This window comes from Drosophila sulfurigaster, chromosome 3, assembly GCF_023558435.1.
Source record: "Drosophila sulfurigaster albostrigata strain 15112-1811.04 chromosome 3, ASM2355843v2, whole genome shotgun sequence".
NCBI lineage: Eukaryota > Metazoa > Arthropoda > Insecta > Diptera > Drosophilidae > Drosophila > Drosophila sulfurigaster.
In genome coordinates, this window is record NC_084883.1 from 40,889,168 (window position 1) to 40,915,391 (window position 26,224).

A 26,224-nucleotide genomic window follows, 5' to 3' on the forward strand; every position below is an offset into this window, starting at 1 on the left:
TGCTGCTTCTGCCTAACAACCATCTGTTGAATGCCGAGCCAGCCAAAATATTTGCAAATACTATACAAAATGCCGCTTCGGCTGCTATTAAGTGGGAGCCATGTGCGCCAGGTTTTTTGTGTGGAATTTTTGGCACGTGCTAGTCTGAAATCACAACAAAAACAAACGATGCGACGCCGCCATGGCTGAGGCGACGCCATTGCTTACATAGGGCTAAGCAGGTACAGGGTGTTTCATCTCAGTTGATACAATAAAATGAAGGATTCTAGAAAGTTCTTTTGACTTTTTGAGCACCTTATAATCATGCATGAAGTAAATCGAAATTTTAAAGTTAGGTTGTGTAATGTTTTTAGCGAATTAAAAAATATATGAAATATTGATTTAATTTTAATAAAGTTACTTTGTTTTCTTACGTTAAAAAAATATTTAATAAATTGTTTGTTAATTTAAAATTTAGAATATTCGTAAATCATAAAATAATATATTTAAAGAAAACACTTTTTATAATTTTTTGATATTTTTTTATTTTAAAAATACGTTTTTTATCATAATTATTTAATTAATGCATTTTTCGATGATTCTTTTTATTTTGTTTTTGACTTGAAGAAAGATACACTATATACTTGTATATATTGTAAATAAAGTAAGAGTAGATAAAGGAATTGATTATGTCTTACAATTTCATTTATAGTCATTTATCATGTACATTATCAAGCATTGTTTTAACTTATTTACAAACAAATTAATAGATAAAAATGCATCATTTGTGTATTTCTTGTTTCGTTTTCTTCTTTCTTTTTTTTTTTTTTTTTTTTTTGCCTGGCCATAATTTAAATAAATTAGATAATTTCATAAAACTAAGCTAAGCGAATGCAGATTGTTTTTGCTTTTTTGTTTTTTTTTCGTGTTTTTTTTTGGGTAGTGTGAAAATAAATAGTTTGATGGGTAGATGAGTAGAATAAATAGAGTGAATGAGTGAATAGTTTTTTGGGGGGTGTTTGTGGATGATAGAGGAGCGCGCAGAGGGCGCACAATTGTCAACATCGCTGGGTCAAAGGATGCGCTTTGAGGACAATCCCTTGCTAGCAAGGTGGCAATTGGACGTGGCATGGCGCAGTCCAAACAAAATAATAAATAAATAAATAAATAGCGTAAATTCAACTTAAATGCTAAATCAAAAATTCAGATATTTCAAATATTGTGTGTGCGTGTGTGTGTGGGAAATGTGTGCGAAATAGTGTTTTGCAAGTGTTGCAAAATGCAGTGTTGGTAGATGTTGCTTCCGTCCACAGCTTTACCACAGCGGCATGGGGCGATGTCTGGCCAAATAGGCGGGCAGGCTGGCGGCATTGGGCGCAGGGCAACCTAAAGAAAGAAGTAAAGTTAAGAATCTGTTGAGAATACAATGAAAGTTCCACTTACGGCAGACAGCGCAGGTTTGCTCGTCGGTGCCATCGCCGCAACCATCGCGACCGGAGCATACAATGGCCGTGGATCGGCACAGTCCGTTGCTACAACGATGCGGGCAGTAGGCGTCGGGTTCATTACGGCTGGCCAGCAAACCGCCCGCCTCAATAAGGCGCATGAACAGATTGGGCATGGCCCTTGAACCGCACAAATGTGGCGGCTCATCGCTGCCATCCTTGCACGACACAATCGCATTACAGTATTCGTACTCGGGCAGACATTCTCCGCTCTTGCAGCGGAACGTGTGTGGCGGGCAACTGTTGCCGCCCTTCAGCTGTCCGCTGCAGCCGAGCTCATCCTCGCCATGTGGACACTGTTTGCGGCCATCGCAGAGCGCCGCCCTCGAGATGCAACGTCCACTGCGCTCGCAACGGAAAGCTTCCGTCGGACAGGTCTGGTTCAGTCGTGTATTGTGGGTGCATTCCTCATCGGAGTCGTCGTTGCAGTCGGCACGTCCGTCGCACACAAAGAACCAAGAGATGCACACTCCACTCGAGCGGCACTGTAAGTGTGAGAACATTCGTTAGTAAGGAACGATTGAGAAAATGGGTTCAGTAATAGACTTGAATGCCAACTGGTTCATGAATAGGTACCCAAACTACTTTTTCTATGTAAAAGATAGGTTTTTTGTTCGGAAATGGTAAATAATTAGTTGACAAATCTACCTTGAATAAGTAAACTTTCTTTGAAAAGGAGATTCTAAATCGGAGCACTATAAAACTGTCTCGTGAATTGAATCCTGATTTCGCATTTCAATTCGAATTAATTATTCTGGCCAAAATTATCGTGGTTCTATTGTCATCGTAGCTCACCTGGAATGTTCCTGGACTGCATCCGGTGCGTTCCGCACTGCACTGTCCTGCAGCTCCCTCGGTACTGGCACAATCGCACACACCACGTCCATTGCACACTGTATGGGGATCAGCAAGTTGGCACTGACGATCATTGGCACAAGGCAAACCCAACGAGATAGCTTCCAATCCCAGTTCCACACGCTTGCGCAACTCTGAGCCTGGTTTGCCGCTAAGAAGCGGTTCAGCAGCTGCTGCTCCTGGTTGTGGTGTGGCTTCCTCCCAGTTCAGCAGTGGCTTCAGCGTAGTTACAACTGGAGCAGCGGGTTCCATCAATGTTACACGACTCGCCAAGCCCAGCATGGTTTGTGTGGTGATCTCCACAATATCCGCAGGATTGGGTGTGGCTTCCTCATTGGGTTGCTTGTGTGCTGGGGCAGCTTCATCCTCAATGTGATTGTTCAACAGGGTATTCAGTGTAGTGGATTCCAAAATCAAGCTGTCCGATTCAAGTTCCTGCAGTCTAATTGGTCCTGAGTTGTCGCTCAGGTCAAATGGTAGCTCTTCGGGTGACAAGGTGCGTTCCTCTTCGGCTTCGGCTTCTGCTTCCGCTTCTGCTTCGGGTGCGTTTGTGGTATACTCTGGCTTGGGCTCGGACTGATGTTGCTCCTCTGAGTTGTCTGCTGGTGCGGACACTTCGGGATAAAAGGTAATCAACTGTTCATCGTTGCTGGGAGCATCGGTGGCGGCTGCATCATCAGCATCTTGTTGTTCGGGCTGCGACTGTTCATCGACTTGTTGGGTCTCCTCTGGCTGTTGGTCTTCCGTCTCTGGTTCAGCATGCTGTTGTGGCGCTTCTACCACGTGATGTTCTTCTTCCATCTGTGGCTCCTCTTCATGCTTCTCCTCTTCCTGATGTTGCTCCAGCTCCTGATGCTGTTGTTCTTCCTCCTGAGGAACCTGTTGAACCTCCTGCTGCTCTATCTCGTGCTGTTGTGTCTCCTCTGGCTGCTGATCTTCTGGCTGTATTTCCTGTTCCAATTCTTGCTGGTGCTCATGCATCTCTGCTGCCTCAGCCATCAGATCTGGCACCTCTGGCATCTCATCCTGTTCCGTCTCAGTCGGCATCGGTATTGTCTCGGAAGGTTGCTCACCAAATGGCACAGGAGGCACCGTGCTGTCACCCTCGAGCATCAGATCACTGAGGATGCCCGCAATGCTTTCGCTTTCCTTGAAATCATCCTTGACTTGTTCCTCGCTTACAATGGGCACTTCAGCAGCCATCTCGGGGATTTGTGTTGTCTCTGCCTCCGCTTCAGCTGTCGCGGATTCAGCTTGCTGTTGCTCTTGTTCCTGCTGTGCTATGTGTTCCTTCAGCTGCTCTATGCTGGTGTAGTCCAAAGTCTCTTCAGATGCAGGTGTTGTCTCTTCCTCAGCTATCTCTTGAATTGGCTGCGACTCCGCCTCCGACTCTGTCTCAAGCTCCGCTTCGGGTTTGGTTTGCGCTGCCGCCTCCAGCTCGATGGCCTTGATTGGCTCTTGCTCCACATTTGGCTCGGCTCCTTCTATGATATTATCATTTTCATTTTTGTCCATTTCCGTTTCAGCCACAAGACGCTCTCCACTTTCACTGCGCTCGGGGGCAGTTTCCGATTGCTGCAACTCCACCTGCTCTGTGGTTGCCAACTGTGACTCCGTCTCTGACTCTGCATCTGACTCTGACTCTGGTGCTGCTTGGTTGTCGGTCTCCTTCAAAGCTTCGCTGGTTTCCTGCAACTCTTCGTGGTTAATTGGCAGTGCATCTGTGACAGCCGCAGCCGCACCTTCATCATGATAGGTTTCGGTCGCTGTCTCCGCCTCAACTGCTTCCACATGCGACACCTCATCATTAGCCACGCTGTTGTTGTCGTTGTCTATCTGCTCTGTCTGCGTCGCAGTCTCTGGCTCCGATTGTGTCTCAGTTGTTGCCTCAAACTCTTGCTCTGTCTCTTGCTCTGCCTCTTGTTCAGCCTCTTGCTCTGCAATTGTTTCCGACACTTCGGGCGTCTTAATTGCATTTGCATTTAGCTCATGCGACTCGGCTGCGATTTCTGGTTCAGCTGCCGTCAGTTGAGTCGTTGCCTCCGCCTCCGCGTCCAGTTCCTCTGGTATCTTTTGCTCCTCCTCAGCTTCTTCATCGACTGCCACTTGCTCTGTGGTCTGCTGCTGTGGCGCCAATTCATCATCATTTGTTGGGTAAGTCAATTCTTCGTGTTGTGCTTCGCTGATTGCCTCCTCGGCTCCAGCTGCAGCAGTTGATGTCTCTTCCTCCTCCTCAGCTTCGGCTTCCAGTTCGGTCTGCTTCTCAGTTTGGCTGGCAACTTGTTCTTGCTGCTGTTCATTGATTTGTTGCTCTTGTTGTTCGGTTGTTGCCAACTCTGCCTCCGCCTCTGTCTCATCCTGCTCGACTTGCTGCTGTTGCTGTGCCTCGATTTGTTCTTGATTTAATTGATTGGCTTCATTTAAATCATCTTCGCCACTTGTCGGCTTGACGTCGGCGTTTTGTGTTGCTTCTGTTTGAATCTCAGCCTCGTTCTCCGACTCCTTCTCCTTCTCCTTCTCCTTCTCCTTCTCGGTCTCTGTGTCGTTCTCTGATTCCTTCTGTTGCTCTGTCTCAATCTCAGACTCCTTCTCAATTTCAACTGCATTCTCCGCCGCGGTTTCTGTTGTCAGCTCGATTTCTGCGGCTTCTGGTTCAGTCTCATTCTCAGCTTCTGGCTCAACCTCAGCTTCAATTTCGGCTTCAGGTTTCGCTGGCTCAGTACTTTGTTGCACCTGTTCTTCCTCCTCCACAACTGTTGCTGCTGCTTCTGTTGCGGCCTCTTGCTGTTCCTCCTGCTTGATCTCTGTCTCTTGCTCCAGCTCATGATCGCCCGATTGTTCCGCCTCTGGCGTGATCTCTGCTGCTGCGGCTTCTGGCTGTTGACTGGTCACACTTTCAATTTCCGCCACCTCATCGTTATGCACGGGTATCAAATCATCATCAGCAGCATCGGTTGCCACCTCCTTCTCATCCTCCAACTGCAGCTGTTGCTCATAATGCTTTGTGGCCGTCTCCGTCTCCGCATCAGTCTCGGTCTCATTTTCGCTCTCATTCACTTGCTCAGTCTCCAGCGGCGTCTCAGCATCAGTCTGTGGCTCCAGCTCATCGTGTTGCGACTGCTGTGGCTGTTGTGGCTGCTCCTCCTCATCGACAGCCGTTTCATAATCGAATTTCATGGTATCGTCTGCGTTGGCTTGTGCGCCCGACGCTTCAATCTCTTGTTCTTCTTCAACATGTTGCGACTCCTCCACATGTTGTTGTTGTTCTTCTTCATGCTGCGTCTCTTCCACTTGCTGCGGTTCATTCTCATGCTGTTGCGTTTCTTCCACATGCTGCAATTTCTCCTCCTCTGCGGGCGCTGCTAACTCCGACACGGTCTCTGGCTCTGCAGCTGGCTCTGGCAAAGTCTCTGACTGTTGTTGTTCTTCTACGGTCTCTGGTTGTGGCTCGGCTACAATCTCTGGCTTTGACTCAGCTTCAGTCTCCGCTTCAGGTTTGTTTTCTGCCTCAGCTTCAGGTTTAATCTCTTCCTCAACCTCTGGTTTAATTTCTTCCTCAACCTCTGGTTTAATCTCTTCCTCAACCTCTGGTTTAATCTCTGCGTCAACTTCTTCAGGTTTCACCTTATGTTCTTCGGCCTCAGCTTCTGGTTTGATCTCATGCTCCTCGGCGTACTCCTCATCGATTTTGTAGGGATAATCGTAAGCAGGTGCCGCCTCAGTCTCGTGTTCGGTGGCTTCTATGGCCTCGGTCACCACATCAGCGGGCGTCAACAGCTGCTGTGCTCCCGTTGTCTGATGTTGCTCTGCTGACTGTTGTTGATCAATCTTGTCTGTTTGCTGTTGCTGCTGTGTCAACTCGGTTTCCTCATGCGCCAGATCGATTGCTTCGAGCTTCTCGCCGTTGTCTGGTTCGCTGACTTGGGGCCGCAATTTGGCTGCTTCGCTGTCGTCCTCCTCAAGGGTTTGCTCCTCAACGCTGGCGGGCTGCTCATCCTCCAAGATCACTGGAGCAGCTGTAGTTCTAGCCGTGGTTGGAGCAGCAGTTGTTGTTGTCGTCGTCGTGGTTGTTGTAGTTCTTGGCGTGGTGGTAGTTGTTGTTGTTGTTGTTGTGGTGCGTCTAGTAGTCGAAGTCGTTGTCGTGGTGGAAGCCTTCTCCTCTGTTGCAGTTGTTGCCGCTTCATCGTTGGCTGGTGCCACACACAATCCACCCACCATGCGCGATGGTGCCGTGCACTGACAGCGTCCAAACAGATTGGGGATGAGGAAATCACAATGGGTGCGAGTATCGAACATTTGACAATGGGCGTGGCTATAACAAACAGCGCCAGGATGAGCAGCTATAGAAATACAAAGATAAGAAGAGAGAGAGAGGGTGTTAGTCTGAGAGTTTCGCATGCTCTGCTTTGGGGTTTAGCGCACACAACGTTCTGTTATTAAGTTAACCGTAAAGCATGCATCAGCCAGCCGCCAAATGCATATTAAAAAGCCATCATCATCATCAACCAGAACCACGTAGAAGAGAACATCAATGTGAACATCAGCAACAACCATAGCAATCTGTTGTTTGCCAACAATCTGCAAGGCATTAGCCCGCCTTCGACATGCCTAATAACCGTCAATAGAGTCAACTGCAACTGCAAACTGCCAACTGCCATCCACAATCAGCAGTCGACATTCAGCCAACATTCAACATCCACAACAACGTCAACAACACATTGCTGATGACGTCGCCCAGTCGCTCAGTCGCCAATTTCCCGTTTCCCCATTTCTTGTCTCTTTCTTTGCATTGGAGATTATATTATATTCTATATTTTGTAGTAAGCTGAGTTTTTTATGCTTTACCTTATACCTCTTTATACATCAGTTTATACTCTACTTTATATTGTAGTTCATTATCTATTTCATACTTCACTTTACTTATACTAAGCATTATACTCTAGTTTTAATTTTATACTCTTCTCTAAACACAACGTAATATCGCCCTTATACTCATACTCTATCTTGAGGTCCGCTTTATAACATATTTTATACTCCACTTTATGTTTCACTCCACTTTGAACACCAATTTAAACTTTGTTCTCCACATTATTACTTTGTCTTTCTTGTTTTTCTTATAGTCTACTCTAAGCTCTATGATATTATATACTGTACTTTAATCTGTAATACATACATTACTTTATACATTAAATATTAGAGTGGAGGATCTCTAGACTTTACTTTATACTTCTCCTTATACAACTTTATACTCCACTCTATACACTACTCTACACTCTATGCATTACCATATTATAGACTCTATTTTATACTCTACTCTATAACAGGCTAGCCACCTGAATGTCAGCGTTAGCTGCTTAGCAACTTCCCTCTCTCTATATAGTATGCTGGCTTCCAACTCCATCTATGTCTTCAGAGCGACTCTGACCCACTTTCCGGGGCATGCCGCCGCCTGCTACAGGCGCTCAACTTGTTTTCACTTGTTTCGTTTTGGCTTTCGGCATTTGGCGTGGCAGGCAAACCAACAGCAACTGCAACTGCAACTGCAACGGAGCAACTGCAGTGGAGCAACTCACAACTCGCAACTGGCAACTGGCAACTGGCAACAGCAACATGCCATTGCCATTACCAAGCAGGCAACCAAGCAAGTGAGCAAACTAAACAAGCAGGCAGCCACAACAAGCTGCAGCTGCACCTGCAATCGTTGCTCCACTCGTTGTTCCACCATCGCACCACCTCCCAACTCCTCACTACATTGCCTCAGTTTGGCGTCAACATTGCCCTTAGGGTTGCGTCTGGCTGCGCTTTGTCTGACAAGCGGCAATGTTGCGCCTGAGCTCAGCTCAGCTCAGCTGGGAATGCAACAAGAGCCAGCTAGGCGCCCCAATTTTATTTTTTATTTTTTTTGCCAGTCTGCGGTTCCCAGCGGAAAACTGATTATAGGCATGCTTGCGAATAAGTTAAGTTAATAAAATGTGGAATTTCAGATATCTAAAACGCATTTCAAAGAGTAACTGACTTTGTTATAATAGGAAAATTATAGAGATCAGAGGCGGTGAAGCAGCAAATAGCAATTATTTTAGGTGTAATTTGTAGCAACTAGGCATTAAATAATGTTAATAACAATAAGTAAATATTTCCCGAAAATTTTATATTATTTTACAGCAATTATTTGATATATAATTTCTTCCAAATATACGTTAGATAATAATGAATAAATATTTCTCAAAATGTAAAGGATTTCTACTTCTGTTATGATATAAAATTTTATTTATGTTTAGCTGCATTTGATTACTTATTGAAGCTTACTTTCTAGTTCAGCCATAATTAATATTAATGAAAGACTTCAGCTTTTGTGATCTGAATTCTTTAATTGTTGTTCGCTTTACACGCAACAAAATTTGATTGCCTCACAAACCTGAAATTATTTTGTGCTGCTGACTGTGAACTAAATTGATTTAAGCATAATTACAGCTTAAAGTTTGTAATTGGCTTTAAGGATTATTACGGCCGTTGAAGATTACCACAGATTACCTAAGCCTAGAGTTAAATACTTAAGAGGCCAATTTTTTTATTAAAGTGCATAGCAATTATAGAAAAAACGTAGCTTAACAGTTATTGCTTTGACGGAACTTGCAACTATGTAAATTCATTTGAGCAGCAACAAAGATGTATTTTAAGTTCGGAAGTGAATTACAATTTGTTGGCATATTAATAGATAGATTTAAAAAGTAAGCTCCGACTACGACAATTTCTTTAGATTTAATATTTTTGATAAATTCATAAATGCATTGTGCTTCAAATTCAATATTTTGAATAATTTAGCCGCAGTTTTTGCTGCAACATTCCAAAGATGAACTTACAAAATTTCCCGCGGGAGCGTGCGTGCAACATGAGCATAGGCGAGGGGATGTGAAGGCAAGGGAGGGTAACTGACAAAGAGTCAAACGTTGGCGGCTTTTCACAAAGGTAGTGCACAATGCATGTGCCATGAAACCGGTTGGCCTAGGCACTTAAAAGGCGCATACATGGCGTATACTTAACGAATGCGCCACTGACACTGACGCTAACCTGGCACCGACTTCCAACTTTGCAGCAGTCGCATCTGACTTCGACTTTGACTTTGACTTTGACTCTCTGACTGTGACTGTGACTCGGAGAGAAAAAAGAGGGGCAGAGACAATGCGCCATTCCAAATGCGAGTAGCTCGAACGCTGACACCAATATGGAAGCAAAGCTAGTGAGAGAGCGAGAAGCTGTGCAGATATTTCTTTCTTTCACTTTTCATATTTCCCCGTTGAGAGACGCCTCTGTGCTGTGATCGATAAGCTGGGGCAATGCCATGGCCACTTAGCAGTGCCGGTTGCCCATCTCTCTCTGTATCTCTCTCTCTCTCTCTCTCTTTCGGGCAGCATCTGGCGCACACCGGTGTGACAGGTTGCATGCGAATGCGGCACGACTGCATCTGGTAACCCACTTCGATTACGGCTCCGACAGCTCGGCGCGTGTGAAAATGTTTTGACTTGCAACCAGTAAACTGGTAAACTAGAGTTGCTCTTGCTCTTTTCTGTTTGCTGTTTGCTGCTTGGAACTCCCGCTACTCATCATAATTGCACACAAAATCAACATAAATTCAATTTGCAAGCAAATAAGAAAAACTGTGTCACATTCCACGCGCCGCATTGATGGGTTAATTTGTGCTAAAACCCATTTGTAATTCGGTTTCATTTGAATGTTTGAATTTGTTTGCCAAGTCACCTCGTTTTTTTTTTGCCAACCCCAACAATTATGCTTTCCTCTAATTTCTCTAATTTCATTGTTATGGCATTTTTCTTTTTATTATTATTATTATTATTACTATTATTGTTTGCGGAAGTGCGCGCGGCACTCGGAGCAACTGGACTGGAAACTGGACGTGGCATCGGAAAAACTGGTCATGGCTTTGGGTCTGTTCCACATAATTTGCATGCAATTTAGCTTCTGGCGCAATTTGGCTAAAATGTTCACATTTTCCCCCGCCACAAAACTCAAAAGCGGTGCAAATTAACACAGTTGTATTGTCACTTTTTTCCATATTTTTTCCACTTTTTTTTGGGTGACTTTAAAGTTGGTCAAACGAAATGAAATGGAATTCTCTTCATTTTTTTCAGTCTTTTGCTTTGGCATGGAAAGTGTTTTTTCGTTTGTGGGAAGTGCTTAAATCAAAGATTAATAGTCACAATTTGAAACTAGAAAAGTGAGAGGAATGCGAAGCCATTGTGTTTTGTCTTTTTGGAAATGGAAATGGCAATGCAAATGAGCACGATTAAGACCTGAGAAGGCAGACGATTGTCTTCTTGGCATCTGGTTGATCTGCAGATTAAGCTATTGATTAGCTAGGCTGCCAGCAGTGGAGAAATATGAAAGGTCTTTATGCTAATTTATTGCAAATATTTGGTGATTCACTTATCTTTCTCCACTGCGTATACGCAATATTTGCGCATGTGATGAATCATGGAATTAGGGAGCTATTGTCAATTCTTTATCAGCATAATTTAAAGATGAAAGCATTATTGGTTTATAATTAACTTAATTGACTAACATTTGCATAAGTTTTGTTCTAGGAATTGTGTTAATAGGATCAATTTACTGCAAATTAGTTTTGAATGGCCGAAAATGAATTAAGTCAATTAATAATTATGTCAAGTTGGGAATGGGAAGAAGAATTTGAATTGCTTGATGACTATAACATATAATAGAGTTGAAAGAGTGCAAAATAATTATAGTAAGCAAAAGAATGCGAATTTTAAATCGACTTATTTTAAGTACACTTCAGTTGCCCATAAAGTTCAGTTATCCATAAAAAGATCGAACTTTAAATATGATTATTTAAAGCGCACTTCAGTTCCAAGAAAGTTATAGAATTCAGAAGAGTTGGGAAAATTAATGACACCATTTAAAACGCATATAAGTTCTACATAAATTATAAAATACAAAAGAGTTGCGACATTTAAGTGCACAAAATTTAAAGTGCAATTACTTTTCAACACATTTATAAAATATTAAAGAGATAGTAATTAAAATAAAGTTAAAATTCTAATGAACTCTTTTTTATAATTAATGTACTCAAGTTGTTACAATAAAATGCTTGTGCCGTTTTCAAAATAATCATGTAATGGAAAAACTATCAAAATTTAAATAAAATTATTTATATCCTTGAGGAATCTTTCATTTTAAAGTCAACCTCAAATTGCTATAATAACATTAGTTATACAGCTGCTTCAAGTCAATAAGTATTACAAAATTAAGCTATAAAGAATATACAATTTAAGCTACAAGTTCCAGTTTTACTGCTAATACTTTTCTAATACACTCCACAATTTTTGCCTAATATGTAATCTTTGAATGCACTCCAAGCCATCAATAAATTCTCTCTTGCCACTTGAAATGTTTAATCAGTCTCCGGTCTAAGAAACAGGTAGGAAACGAGAACAAGTGCCAGTTAATCAAGCTGTCGCTGCAATTCATTAGCATCGTAGCAACATTGGCTGCACTTTTGTTGCTCTTGTTGCAACTGTTGCTGCAACTTTGTATGCAAATCAGCGAGCGCGTTAAAAAGAGATCTTAATCTGAAATTTCTCAAGCCGCTTTTTTGCGCATTTAACTGGCTGACACTTTTTTTTTGTCGTCATGGTTCGCTTTTGTGTGTTTAGCTGCTGTTCATTATCTGTGGCTTACTTTTTCCTCACATTGTCATATGTGTATGTGTGTGTGTGTGTGTGTGTGTGTGTGTGTGCATAACTCATAAAGATCGGCTGCGGTGGTAAATCCCGAAATGGGCTTGGGTTAAGGTGCATGGGAAACTGGAACAAGTGGCCTGGCGACAAACAGCGAAAGCCTGCACAAAATCCACAAAAAAAAGAACAAAAAAAACTGGCACAGCACTTGCTCAACTTGACCCAAGAGCGAGACGGCACTCAAGTGTATGAAAGAGAGAGAAGCTCATGTGAACATTGTCAACGTTGGGCAGAGTTTTGCAGTTTTCAATGCATTCTTTTCGACCAGCTGCGAGAGACAAAGTTCTGGCAACGCTAATTGGACTTTCTTTGCTGAGTTTGCCACTGACTTGGCTTGGCTTGGCTTGGCTTTCATTTCACATAATCAGTGCAATTTAATTACAAAAAGCAGCTCAGATGGAGACGGAGACTGACGCTGACTTGGAGCGGGCAATTAGGCATGTAAAGCAGCAGCAGCAACAGCAGCAGAATCCCCGAGATGCAGATAGAAATCGACAAAAAGCCGTTTGCTAGCTGTCACAGGACTTGAACTAAAACTTAAAACTTCGAGTTGCAGTTGCAGTTGTTCGCCAAAAGTCTCGCTCTGTCTCTGAAGCTGTTTCGGGCCAAAAACTGCTCCCGGTGAAAGGTTCTTCTCTTTATTTCGTTTGGCTTTCTTTGCTGCAAACTTGGCTGCCATTTGCTTTTTTTCTGTTTTATTTTTTTTTTTTTTGGTGAAAGTATCTCATAAATGCACATGCAACAGCAGCAGCAACAGCAACTGTGCTGTGCAAAAGTCAGTCGCAACAACGCTGTCGCTGACTCGCATTCGACCTGACCACATGTCATTAAAAATTATTTTAATTAAATATTAAAGCAAGGCAATGTCATGGCTGGCATCCAGCTGTTGCTGTGCCACGCCCACTGGGCGGCATGCATATTCAGTGCATTTAAATGGGCTATAATTATGTCGCCAGCAAAACAGCCAAACAGGTGAATGGCAAAGACACGAGTGGCTTCCATGTCCAACTCACAGTCACAGTGGCATTTGCCAGCTGCACAGTTCCCAGTTTCTTAGTTTCCCAGCTTTTCAGCTCGCTTAGCTCTTTCAGCTCCCAGATCTCTGGCAATTCCTTGTCCAGAGGTCTGTGTCGTGTCTGCTAAGCAGCAGGGCAAACAAATGTACCGCAAACTCATGCAGCTGCTGCTCCATTCTAATCAGATTAACGCCATTAGGCGCCAATGTGACCACCGACCCAACTCCATTGATCAAAATCGTAACAGTCTCAGTCTCATGTCTCAGCCACGTTGGAAAAACCTCTTAACTCTTCGAGTACACAAGTTTTGTCGAGCATCAGCGGAAATCTCGCATTTAGCTAATGAGAAAAGCACACTCGAATCTCACTTGCTTGACAATAGTTCTTTGGTCTTCGCTTAACTTTTCTTTCACCAGAGATTTGTTTTCTTTTATATGGTTTTTTGGGAGTGCAGCAAAAACGTTGCAACCAAAGACGAGCTAAACTTATCTTTTATTTGGCTTATTAGCATTTCTTTGTATGTTTTCTTTTAACTTAAGACTTGGAGGAACTTCTTTAAATAAATGCAGACTTAAGCAAACTTAGCTCTTCAAAATTTTAATGAATATAAATTCGTGGAAAATTTAACATTTTCTAACAATAAAGTTTAATAAATTGTAATGCAGTTTTTAATTATTACATTGGGCGGACTTCACTTCACAGTCCTTCCTTTAATGTTTGTAACCAGCAAATTTAAAATTTCTTGAAAAAAGGTACTTAAAGCTCTTAAATTTGTAATCTTTCCTTGAAATTAGTATGAATTCTTTTAGTTTGTTATATTGATTATTTTAAACCGTAAATTTTGTAAAATAAAATTTAATACTTTAAAACATTCTGTATTAAGCCAATCTAATATAATATTTATTTTAACTGAAACTAACTTTTTGTCATAGAAGAATGAACAATTGGCATGCATATTTTCCCTATTATACTTCTATATCATTATTATACTGAAAAGATCTTCCAGCGGATATCCAAAAATACCAAATTCCATTCCCAAACATTCAATTGAAATTCCAGCAACATGTAACTACAAACAGCTCTTCGCATCTCTCGCAAACCAAACCCACAAATCAATAAGCACACAAATGTAAGTCAAACATTCACAGCAACATCGACCACATTTCCATTTCCATTTTCCATTTCGAATTCTATTTCACAATTTCCATTTGCCATTACGTTTTGAGTTTTTGAGTCCGAAGATTTCTTCGGTACATTGGAGCTCATTACCGGTTCTTGGAAAATTAACCAATTATGCGTATAATTAGTGACACGATTGTCTTGTTAGCCCACGAGTAGCAATTGTTGTAGCTACGTTGTTGTTGTAGCTATTGTTGTACTGTTTGTTGTTGTTGTTGTTGCTGCTGTTATTGTTATTGTTATGCCCATGTTAATTGTTTGTGTCAAGTGGCGGCAAAAGAAAGGAAAATTGTTATAGAAGTGTTAACGAACGACAAACAATCAACGGAAATGAATGAGATGGTTAGACAGATTAAAGAAAGAGATAACAAACGAAGGAAAGAGAGAGAAGGAGAGAGAGATAGGAGTCTGCGTTCAGGTTGCGTGTAATTCCTATGATAAGCAATCAAAGTTCCATTCTTGTGTTTAATTTTTTTTTTCGTGTTGCTTTTATTGCAATTTGTTGCCAAACACCAAATCGAGTTGAATGATCGTCAATGATCGTAATTACTAAGATAGATGATTATAATTGTATATGTGTGTGTATGATTATAAAAGGTTGTTATCATTATGAAATTCCATGCAATTAGGGCCACAATTGATCAACAGTTGTCTGATACTTACGTCCCAGACATGTGTGCTTGCGGAATTGCAAGAATCCCTCGACGCATCGACAGGCGCCGTCCAAACAACTGCTGTTTGCCACCTTCATCGAACACTGCTCGCTCAGCTGGCAGTCTCCGCCCAAGAGTTGAGCTGCAGAAGAGAAGAGAGAAGTTTAGTCGAGTTGAGTTGAGTTGAAGTTCTTTGTATGATTAACGGTGCTGCATTTAAGCAAACATCTCAGAGGTCCATTTGTTTGCCGACCCCAAACAACATTTGATGTCCCCACCCGAAAGAATGCAATTGTATATTTGGTTGGTTTTTTTCTCCTTCTTTCTTCATTCTTGTTTGTCCATGTGGCCAAACATACGGCAAAAATGCCTTGGGAATGGGGGTTACTCAAAGATTGACTTTGCCTAGTTACTATTGAAGAATATTTAGTAAGTTTATTCTGATAAATACTTACATGACAAACACCGCTTGGAATCCAATTGTACAAAGTAGGGCGCACATTCGCAGTATCCCAGTGCCGAGCAGCTGCTGCCCTTGATGAAATCTGTGCAGTCCATATCATGCTGACACTTGTCACCCAGCTCCAATCCCTGACTACTGTGGAGCAGTGTGAACACTACGAAAATCTGCAAAAGAATCAATGAAATTAAACTTTATTTATTATAGAACATACAAAAGGTTATAAAAAGAGATTCAATTTAGAATATTTATTAGCTGCTACAAATACAAATTAAGAACATCTAAAAGCTGTCCAATATCTGTTGCCAGTAATCAAAATGATTTCAGCGATTTTAAATCAAGTTATTAGCAAAGCTGTAAACTTTAAATTAGAAACTTTAGGGCAATTTGGGTTAATCTTCATTAAGAACCACATAAAACCCGATTTTATTATGTGAGAAATTCTAAATGTATTCTACGATTTGTAGAAGAGCTCGAGAAATCCAAAAAGAAATATCAAAACAGTTCTAAGTAAATAAATATTATATATGTACATATATTTCATTCTATATTTTATTCCATTCCATAGCCTAAGCTTGAGTTGAGAATTCAAAGTTTTTAAATTTTCTAAGAAAACTTTTAGTGAAATGAGTTGAATTTTGTAACTTATTTATTTTCAAATTTAGTTTAATTTGATATGGAACTGTATTACAATTTAGTTTTAAATATTTGCAAATAAATCGAAATACTAAAAGTTTGTTATAAAAGTGCTCTATAAACTCACTTTCTAGTTGTTCTTTATGAGCGTATTTCTAATTTTAAGCGCTAAAAATAAATTATCTACATCTACAGCATCTAACATAAATGTTTGCTAAGCACAAGTGACCTAGTAAAGTGGCTAAGCTAATTGATCAATCTACATAGCTGATATGTTTGCTGTTTATAGAACAGAACATTAGTCACTTAACTATTTATTTATTTTTTCCACTGCTAAACAAGCTCATAAAGCCGCATGAGCTTCCATTTAGGTAATAGCATATAATTTATTTAAGTAGTAGTAAATAGTTAAAGACTATTCTAATAAAATGTTGAGAGTGTAAATTCAAGCCAATAATTGTGTTAGCTTTAATTTAAATAATGCATAAGTGGATTGGCAAACCAAATTGAAATTTATGTAATGTTAAATTTCAATTGCAAAAGAAGCAAATATGAATCTGCAGTTTAATAAACAAATTAGACGCCAGCGGAGCATAAAATAAAGAATTGCAGAGATTGGAAAGAGATGGGAGCAAGTGAGAGATTGCTAAACTAATTGTTTAAGCACACGAAATAGCCTCTAGCCAAAATAAAAAAGCATACAATTAATTTATGCTTAGTCGAAAAATCGCACGAGATACAAGATACTAAAAGAGCAAAGCTACTTTTTTTTATGAATGAAGAGCGAAGTGCAGATTGTGTCTGCGTTTGAGTTACGTATGTGTTTGGTTTGGTTTTTGGTTTGTAACTGACAGTTACGAAGATAGACGAACACGTTATAGATGCTACAGATATACAGAGAGACTCGAGACTCTAAGTTGTAAAACAAAATTAACAGTTGCCTGAACACAGCAACAGACACAGTAACAACAATGATAGCACACGCCCAGCCAACAGCCAAGAGCCAACTGGCAACTGGCAACTTCATGGCAGACTGAGGCCAATGGGCTCTACTATAATTAAACATCGCATAGGAAAGCAAAGCCAAGGTTCTCTCCGGTATTTTGGGGTTTGCAGTTAGAACGAGCTTCGACTTTAAGTACGAGCAAGTTTACCCCGATCTCAAAGATGGCCAAGAGTACAATGCACTCGCTTGGGAGTCGCGTTAAGCGCCACACGCCATTAATTATGCCAACTGTTCTCTACTCCCTTGCTTCCAGTGGGTTTTCTTGCAGCTTGAGTTACCTCATCGTTGTTACGTAACTTGAATCCTATTTTGCATATTACGCGAATACAAAAACTCCCTCAACTGAACTCGACTCTAATTGAAAACGGTACTGAGCCGCATCTGATTTGTGTAATTATCTATTTAATTTCCAACTTGAAATCTCGTTGAGGCATAAAATTCAACGACACCACTAAATTGAAACAGATATTTCCCACTTCTATCGGGCGAGGGGAACGGAGAAATAAAATTCCAAACGTTGTGTCTCGACACAAACACGCAAGCCAAGTTCTTTTTTTTTTCTTCTCTCTTAAACAAATTTAACAACATTGTACATGAGACTACAGTTAGTGGAGTTGTTGTTGTTGCTATTGATTGGAAGAGGGAGCTAAAGAAGTGGAACCTGTATGCAACGCTGTGGCAAGTTGGCTAGATTTTTGTTTATGCCAATAGATTGATGATAATGTTGATTATTACGATACTCCGACTGCACTTGATGTGCCTGCATTTTTAACCAAGACATTGGCATTAGACATCAAGATGAAGATCTATTTAAATGAGCATTAGTTTGAAAGAATTTTTGCAGTTCATCAAGCTTATCAATTAGGATTCAAAGAACATTCCTGAATGTGGAAATATTACAAATACAATCTGCATTAATAGATCATTTGCAATTTTGGGTTAAGTCAATAATCTTGCCTAAGGTTAATCTAAATTCCCATGGACTTTAGACGAAAGGAAGTAAAAATAACAGAATGAAAGCACAGATTCAGAATTGGGAGACTTGTAAAAAAAAAAAACTATAAAGCCATTTCTCTCACCGCAACTATTTATAGATTAGAACATAAAAAACAAGTTGAAAAGAAATAAAAAGAGAAGTTCTATTTATAGTTTAGAATACACAAAAACAGTTGAATAAAGTTGACGGGACGTGAATAGAGAATCTTTTTCTTCTTTTTCTTTTACACTATTTTTAGCATAAATAGCTGGAAGATATAATTTATAAATAATGCATCATTATTTACCTATTATTCTAAGTAATGCAAATTTGATGTGTTTGTAATTTGTAAAAATAAGCTTAAAATGTTGTATATATCGGAAACTTTGCTTCATAATCTGTAAAGTAGTGATATAACATATTTATGTTTTATTGCATTTATATTATTGCTTTAATTATAATATACGCTTTTTTTCATTAAATGTATAAGTTTAGAATCCGTACAAAAAAAATTGCAATCACGCAAGTAATTTAATTCAAATACATTTTAATGAATCAAATATGATAACCTTCATCAACAAAGTCATTTTAAACAATATAATCTTATTGCAGACCTTAACTAATCTTCTAACCAAATATGATTAACTTCATCAATCAAACCTATTTTAAAATACAATACAATCTTATTGCAAACCTTCACTAATTTTCTAAGATAGAAAAGATCTTTCTTTCAACTATTTTAAAAATAGCAACTAGATTGCGAGCAACTTTCATTGCGGTTCGGAATAGGGATAATAGGCCGCCAGCATTATTTGCTGGTTTCGATTACGTAACCCAAAATTGGGGTAGGCTTTACGGTTTTTGGCGAGGGAACATGAGACGCGTATACAGTTAGAATTTGGCCCCATGCACTTTGCAGCTACCATAGAGTAGGCTACGCTCTCCACCATCTAGCATCCACAATCACTTAACAACCACAATTTCTACTTATTTCCAATTGGATTTTTGTTGCTGCCGCTGTTGTTGCTGCTGCTTTTAGCTGACACAAGCCGCAAAACTAAACGTGGGCTCATAACAAAACACTCAATAGCAGCCGCAATCGGGAGAAAAGAATGGAAACTGGCAAAAGAATTGAAAGACACCGAGTCTCAGTTCCATTCTTCTGCGTCTGCTACGCCGGCATCAATATAAAAACAGAGAGAGATAGAGAGAGAGACAGAAAAAAGTCAATAAAAATTGTTTAATTATGCTTTCGAGTGGCTTTTAAGCACGAGCAGAGAATGTGATCATTGTTGTTGGCCCATTAGAGTGGCACCATATGAAAGACAGTCTCTCTCTTTCTCTCTCTTAGTCTCTTTCTTTCCTTCTCTCTCTTTGTGTGTGGCAAGTTGACCCATTAAGAAGTCAAGTTACTTTCATTGCCAGACGTCTCGTTTTGTGGCAGCAACTTTCGAGTGTCTGCGCGACAGGAAAGCCAAAGACTAAATACCTCAGGAAAAAAACAACAACTATATGTAAGTTATATTTGCAACGGGGCTGCTTAGGCAAATAGCCGACGTTGCACGTCCACCCCACGTTGATGTGCAGGTGCCGAACTGCAATCTATCTTAATCTGGAAACAGCAAAAGTCCCCCACAAAACGAAAAACATCATTCACTTTGGCTGCAGCAGCCGAAGCCGCTGAGGCAGCGGCAAGTTGCAGTTAATGTTTCGTCTGTCTCGGTTGATTTATTCTTTGTTTATGGCAACTTTGCAATTTTTACAATGCCGTTGTGCTAATGAACAACAACTGGCTAGCCTCTGCATGCTGCCTCTCTTTTTCTTTTTTTTTTGTAATTTACTCGCACCATCGTAAAAGAACAGCAACAGGACGAACCATTAAAACTTAAACACAGCTACAGAGAGAGAGAGAGAGAGAGAAAAAAATCAACAACAGCATCAACTAGAAGAACCACACACACACTCACACAACACGAAAAAAAGAAGCAAATCATTTTTCGTGTTTTACAAATTACTTTGGTAGTTTTTTTTTTTGGTTTTAATGTTCTTCGGGCGCCAGACTGTCTGCTGACCTTTGGCCAGAGGCTGCCCAGGCGCAAAAGGTGGCAAACGGGGCAAAGAGGCAAAGGCGGATGCAGATCAAAAGGTCGCGCAACAATGCAGGTGATGCTACAAGCAGCTTATCCACAAATACAGAAAATTAATCGAACACTGCTGATAATCGTGAAGATTATTTCGATAAAGAAGTTTGGATAAAATTACTAATGAAATCTTTGGTAAAAATGAAAGAAAAATCTATATAATAATTGCTGGAGTTGTAAGAGCTAATTATTACATTTATTTTTAATAACAAAATTCGAATTGATATTAGTATCATAAATAGAACAATGGAAGAAAACCATATGAATTATCTTACAGATTATTTTATGCAGAAGATTCGATAAAATTGGTAATGTTTTAATTTATTATACCTATGTTAAAATAAATAAATCCAATATTTTTAAACTAACTATTGCAAATGTATTAAGAAAATTTTAAGTTTTATATTTACAATTAAATGCGGCATTGAAATTCGTATTCTAAACAAGCAACTAATTAAGAAAACACTGATGATATTCTTGAAGATTATTTCCACAAAATTACTAATAAAGTCTATAGTGAGTAAAGAAGAAAAAGCTATGTCATAACTATTGAATATGTATTAGGAAGTTTTTTTTTAATTTTTTATTTAATCATATTGACAACGAGTTAAATAAAACTAGAAGAATATAAGGAAACCCTTGCAAATTATTTTATAAAAAAAACTCTTGATAAAATTACAAATTTATTTAGAAAAAAAAAAAAAAAAAATATTCATTAAAAAATTTGAAAATTTAACAAATTGAAGTGAAGAATAAACCAAATACTAAATCTTACATTCTATTCTATTACATTCTATCATAAAGAAGAGACCGTAAATCTTCTGTTAAAATTTAATTTAATTTTTTTACAATGAAAAGCGACATTTATAAACACTTCTTAAACTTCTAAACAACTTGCAATATTTTCATCTTCAACAAAGTAATTTCTTTAACTTTTCAACAATGAAGACAAGTTGTTTGTCAGCAGCAATTTTACAATTATTTGAGCAACAGAAATGTTATTAAAAGTGAATTAGTTGAGAAAAGATTTCAAAAAGATAATCTTGCTCTTAAAAAACTTGACATGTTTGGCAATTTTTTTGTAGATTAAACAAAAATTTTGAAAAGTTAAATTTTAAAATATTGTGAATGTCATTTCTTGATTTTCTAATTAATGTTGTACATTTTTATAAAAGAATATTTCTTAATTTTATAACTTCCAATTTAAGAATATTTTGTCAATGAAATTCCTTGAGCTTCTTTTATAAAGCAAACTAAAATCCTCATTGACTTCGCTAATTACTTAAGAGCATTGATGAGTAATCTTAATAACTTCCGAAATATCTATGCAAAATGAATTTGCTAATTTCTGCGAGTCATATAAACATCTTAATAAAATCTGTTTAATTTAGCATGACTTGAAGCTAAAGTTCAACAAATTAAAATGCTTCTTTTACTATGATCTGAAGAATGCTTCTTCTTTTAATGTGTAGTATGTGGAATGCATTTGGTTTAATGTTTATTCTTGGTATGGAAAGCACCATTAACATTTATGGCATGCAATAATTCAAAGGTTTACGATCTTCCGTAGACATAAACCTGCTGTTGCATGACTCCAGTTCCCAAGGCATAAATTCAAATAAAGCGAGGCGTAAGTAGAGAAAAAAAAAAGCGATGCGACTCCCACCTTTTTATTAGATTAATTTGCCTACATTACTCAGCGCTCAAGTGACGACTCCCTGCCAAGCAATAACAATGGCAGCAACAACAACAACAAGAACAGCTATAGCTGTGGTAGATCTAGACGAAGAACATCATCATCGACGCCTAGCCATCTATCAGCCACAGTTTGACCCAATGGCCGACTTCACAGACAAACAGACGGACAGACGGACAAAGAGGGAGCGAGATGTGAAATAACTTGGCCAACGGCCCACGATTAAGTTAAAGTAAATGGCCAAGCCCACGCCAAGGCACGAACTAACTACAGATAAGTACACTCTATATAGACTACTATATCTTTCGACACTCTTTACTTATTTTTTTTGGGAACAATGGCAAATGTTGACAATGTTTGGGGCAAGGTTTTTTTTGGAGTAATTCGCATTGGCAACGCCCCAAAAAAAAAGAACGCTGCTCGTTTGTTCCGATCAATGGGATTTGCAAATTGAGTTAGGAGCACTTCTACTTATATATATGGTGTATATGTGTTTTTTGTATTGAGAACTTTGTTGTGCACACTTACCGCTAAAAGCCGCTTAACCGTAAAAGCTTCGCTGAGCATCGCGTTGTTTGCAGGTTGCTTTCTCGTCGCAGCCGACGTTGACGTCGGCGCCGCAGTCGCTGTCATTGCTGCTGTTGTTGTTGTTGTTGTCGTTGTTGTTTGTGCTCTCACAGAGCTCTCTCGCTTCCAAAGAAGAATTTTCCAGTAGTGTTTTGTTTCTGTGTTCTTTTGTTTTGTTCTCTTTGATATATATTTTTATATATTTTTTTTTACTTTTTGCTGCAGTAGTTTATTGCTTTTTATTTCTACGTGTGTGTGTGTGTCACAACCTTTGAACTTGAGAGGGGTCGAAACGGAAATGAAACGAAACGAAACCAAACGAAACATTTAATGAGTGTGTAAAGAAAAGCCACAACGAAACAAAAAACGAAATGTGCGCTCCAAAAAACCAAAAAACGAAACGAACAAAAAATAAAACAGCATAATAATAATAATAAAATATGTGTGTGTGTGTCTCTTTTTTTTTTTTTGGCTTGAAGTGTTTGCCGGCCGGCTCACACGCCCCTCATTCGCATTCAATGGGCGCTGTCATTGCGCTCCACTTTAACAGAAAAAAAAAACGAAAGACTTAGGCAACGAACTTGATATTAACACCTGGCTGCCTATAATTGTTTCGACTTCCTACTTTAATTCCTCTTTTATTTTATGTATATATGTATATATATGTGCTTTTTTCTTGTCGCTATTTTCACTTGCTGTGACGACCTTTGTCTCTAACTCTCTTTTGTTGGAATTTGGGTTCTATTTTTGTTTTTTGTCTTTTTCTGTTGACCTCCTCTTCTTGCCTGCTGTTATAAAATCTCATTTTATTGCAATACGAGAATATGTTTGGGAATGCCACAAGTGTAGTATGTTGGAGCCTCGCTTCCAGGCCCATAACCGTTATGCCAGCCAAGTGTCGCTCTGCTCTGCGCGGCCATTCAATTCGTTTTTGTTTTATTTTTCTATTTTTTTTTTTGGCTGAATTCGGGTTATTTCTCAGCTCAGCTTAGCTTAGCTATCTGTGTGCATTCTGACGCTGTTGTTGCTGTTGCTGTTATTGTTATTGCTATTGCTTTTCTTCTTCTTGTTGTTGTTGCTGTATTTTTTATAACTTAATAAAAAAATCATAGAGGCGTTGCCTGGTTTCGAGTTCCGTTTAAAGTGGGCTGAAACAGCCGCAAGCTGTGCACATAAAAATTAGTGAGCATCGGACGCTCAACGATGTTTGTGTGGCCCATTAAACTGCAGTCTATGCTAATGCCCTGCAGCTCAGCTCCACACAGACACACTCAGACACTCTCCGAGAGTCGCAGAGAGTCAAACACTCAACTGCCGCTCGTCGTTTGCCGCTTGCTGCTTGCCGCTTCTGCTGATACTACAAAAGCCATAACCTATTGACCAATAATGTTCTTGTAAATTATAGTGCCATACACTGAGCAAAAAGCAGGCGTAAAAAAAATACAAAAAATAAATAAATAGTAAACTTGAAAATTCTGCGATATTTTTTGCATTAAATAATCGAATTCAATAAATTCTTCTTATGTGATCTTAAATAGACATTATTATTGTGTCAAAATTTGACATCTAATCTAGTATTCTAATTTGATAAATTATTTTACAGACTTTTAAAACATACTATTCTAATAAAGCTCATAATTTAATATAAAGCAACTAAAAAATTCTTGTATTGAAATAGTTTTCAAAGATATCTCCTTATATTCACTTGCATACTTTGTCAGAATTATATTTAAAATATATAAAACAGAAAATCCCAAAAATTAACAAATATTTTTTAAGCAAATATCTCAAAGTTACAATGCTGATATTTCAACTTAAATAAATATATACATATGTCTCTGTACTTAAATAAACATATTGACAATTTTTTAAATAAGAAATCCCGAAAATTTAATTAAAATTCCTAAAACTTTATCAAAGCTAACATTTCAATATGAAATAATGTTTTAATCGAATTAATCTATTCCACTTTTTTTTAAATATTTAATTTTTATATATAAATATTTATGTCTCAAACACAATCAGCAGTTTCTCCAACATTTTCCCAAATAACTAGCTTCTTCAATGAATTGTATTAAATCTGTGGAACTTTAATTTCTTGCAGTTCATGTCTACAACCTAAGTAGTTTTTTTTTTTTTTGGTTTCTGTGAGTGGAGTCACGTAGGCAGCGCTGCTAGCGGTTTATTTTGTGCAAGTCCTGGGCAATGATGATTATTTGCATTGCGGTCAAAGTGCAAGCGAGGGGCGTTAATCGCCCCAGGGAGGGAGGAGTGCGGCAGTGTCAGTGCCAAAGCCAAATGGCTGGCCTATTCAATCAGCTCGAAGAGCAAAGAGAAGAACATTGAGAAGCAGAAGCGCAGAGAAGATTGATTGTTTGGCTGACCCAGTCCCAGGAGGACAGTGCAGGATGTTGCCATAAGGATGCACAGGCGACAGCTGTGGCTGCCACATGGAATTTATGTGTCTGCCACGCACAATCGATCAGCATTTGGCTGAAGTGTTGAGGCAACCGCAAAACTGCAAATGGAGTTGCAGATGGATGCAACAACTGCAACACAAACTCCGCCAACTGCAAACTTCAAGACTGCAGCGAGTGCATTTTTCTTGTATGCTGCATTCTTCTTCTAGCCTCTTCTTCGAATACGTTTTTTTTTTATATTTATTTGCGGTTTTCGCTTGATCGCACTTTGGTCGTCGGTCTATCGGTCGCTGGGTCGTCATCAATGCAGCCGGAGCAGCAGCAGCCATAGACACATAGACATAAACTTGGCAGCATAAAAAGCAGCACACACACACTCACACACATGAGAGAGGCGCAGTCAGAAAAAAGCTAAAAGCAGCGCGATTTTTGCACCGTTATGCGCCCAATATGGCGACGCAGCAGGCAGAAGAGAGGCGAAGAAAGACACTTAGAGAGAGAGAGAGAGCAAGCGTTAACATATGTGGCCAAGTGTTGTCGCTGGATCTGCATCTGCTCCCCAAACTAGCCATGGCAGGAGTGTCTTCATCAATCCCCCGCTCCCTCTCGTCTTCTCTCTATCTCTTTCTCGCTTTGTCTCGCTCACTTGACTGCGTTCCATGTTTGTTTGTTTGTTTGTTTGCTTTTTCGAGTGTGTGTCTCTCTCTTCCTCTATGTGTGTGTGTGTGTTTGTGTGTGTCTCTGTGTGTCTGTATGTGTGTGTTTAGAATGCGCAAGACAGAAATTACAGTCGCCGCTGGCCGCGCCTTGGACTCCAGCAGCATCGCTGGCTGGACATGGACAAAATCAACGCCGCCACAGCCCCAAACGGCAAACACACAACAAACTCATTGAAGAGACGTGCCTACAGATCGAGACTGAGGCTGTGACTGAGACTGAGACGGAGTTGGAGATCGTAAAAGAACAACACAAGCGAAATTCTTGTGGCTTGTGTGAAACTTGGCGATTGGCAAAAATGTTAAGCGCTTAATTTGCAGGATCATCATCAGCACAACACATTATCCCTAATATTATTATTATCCGAATTTTTTTTGTTGCTTTATCTTTTTTGGTATTTTTGCACACGCGTCGCGCACATTTTTCGTTTTTTTTTTTTCGTTTTGCTTTAATTATTACCGTATAATGTTAAATATTTTGTGTTAAATATATTTTTGGCTTGTCTATTTTGCGTGATTGTTCAAGCCAAAAAATCAAGTGCAGCAAACTGAAACACTAAAACACGATATCGTTGTCGTATTTTTGTAATTTTGTTGTAGGCGAGCTTGGCACGTCCGCACGTTACGTTGGTCAGCAACGAACTGA

At 39.4% G+C, this 26,224-nt stretch overlaps 1 protein-coding gene across 2 annotated transcripts; it reads right to left on the minus strand.

Moving 5' to 3' along the window:
- Nucleotides 1-763: 763 nt before the first annotated feature.
- LOC133841966 (trichohyalin) lies at nucleotides 764-26,224 on the minus strand. 2 transcript variants are annotated; one of them, XM_062274823.1, is made up of 7 exons: nucleotides 26,039-26,216; nucleotides 22,404-22,718; nucleotides 15,416-15,587; nucleotides 14,971-15,102; nucleotides 2,280-6,679; nucleotides 1,423-1,969; nucleotides 764-1,365 (listed from the first exon to the last, which is right to left on the minus strand). In XM_062274823.1, exons 2-7 carry the CDS (start codon nucleotides 22,506-22,508, stop codon nucleotides 1,295-1,297), a joined length of 5,427 nt encoding a protein of 1,808 aa, XP_062130807.1. In that variant the 5' UTR covers nucleotides 22,509-22,718; nucleotides 26,039-26,216; the 3' UTR covers nucleotides 764-1,294. The 2 variants fall into 2 exon arrangements, with proteins under 2 accessions (XP_062130807.1, XP_062130808.1); XM_062274824.1 differs by lacking the exons at nucleotides 764-1,365; nucleotides 1,423-1,969; nucleotides 2,280-6,679 and having other exon boundaries at nucleotides 14,918-15,102; nucleotides 26,039-26,224.

Coding starts and splice junctions, on each gene's coding strand:
- LOC133841966 (XM_062274823.1), bottom strand. CDS start 22,508: ATGACAGCGACTGCGGCGCCGACGTCAACGTCGGCTGCGACGAGAAAG. Junction 15,103..15,415: donor TTCCAAGCGGTGTTTGTCAT/GTAAGTATTTAT, acceptor TCTCTTCTGCAG/CTCAACTCTTGGGCGGAGAC. Junction 6,680..14,970: donor CAAGCACACATGTCTGGGAC/GTAAGTATCAGA, acceptor GTATTTCTATAG/CTGCTCATCCTGGCGCTGTT.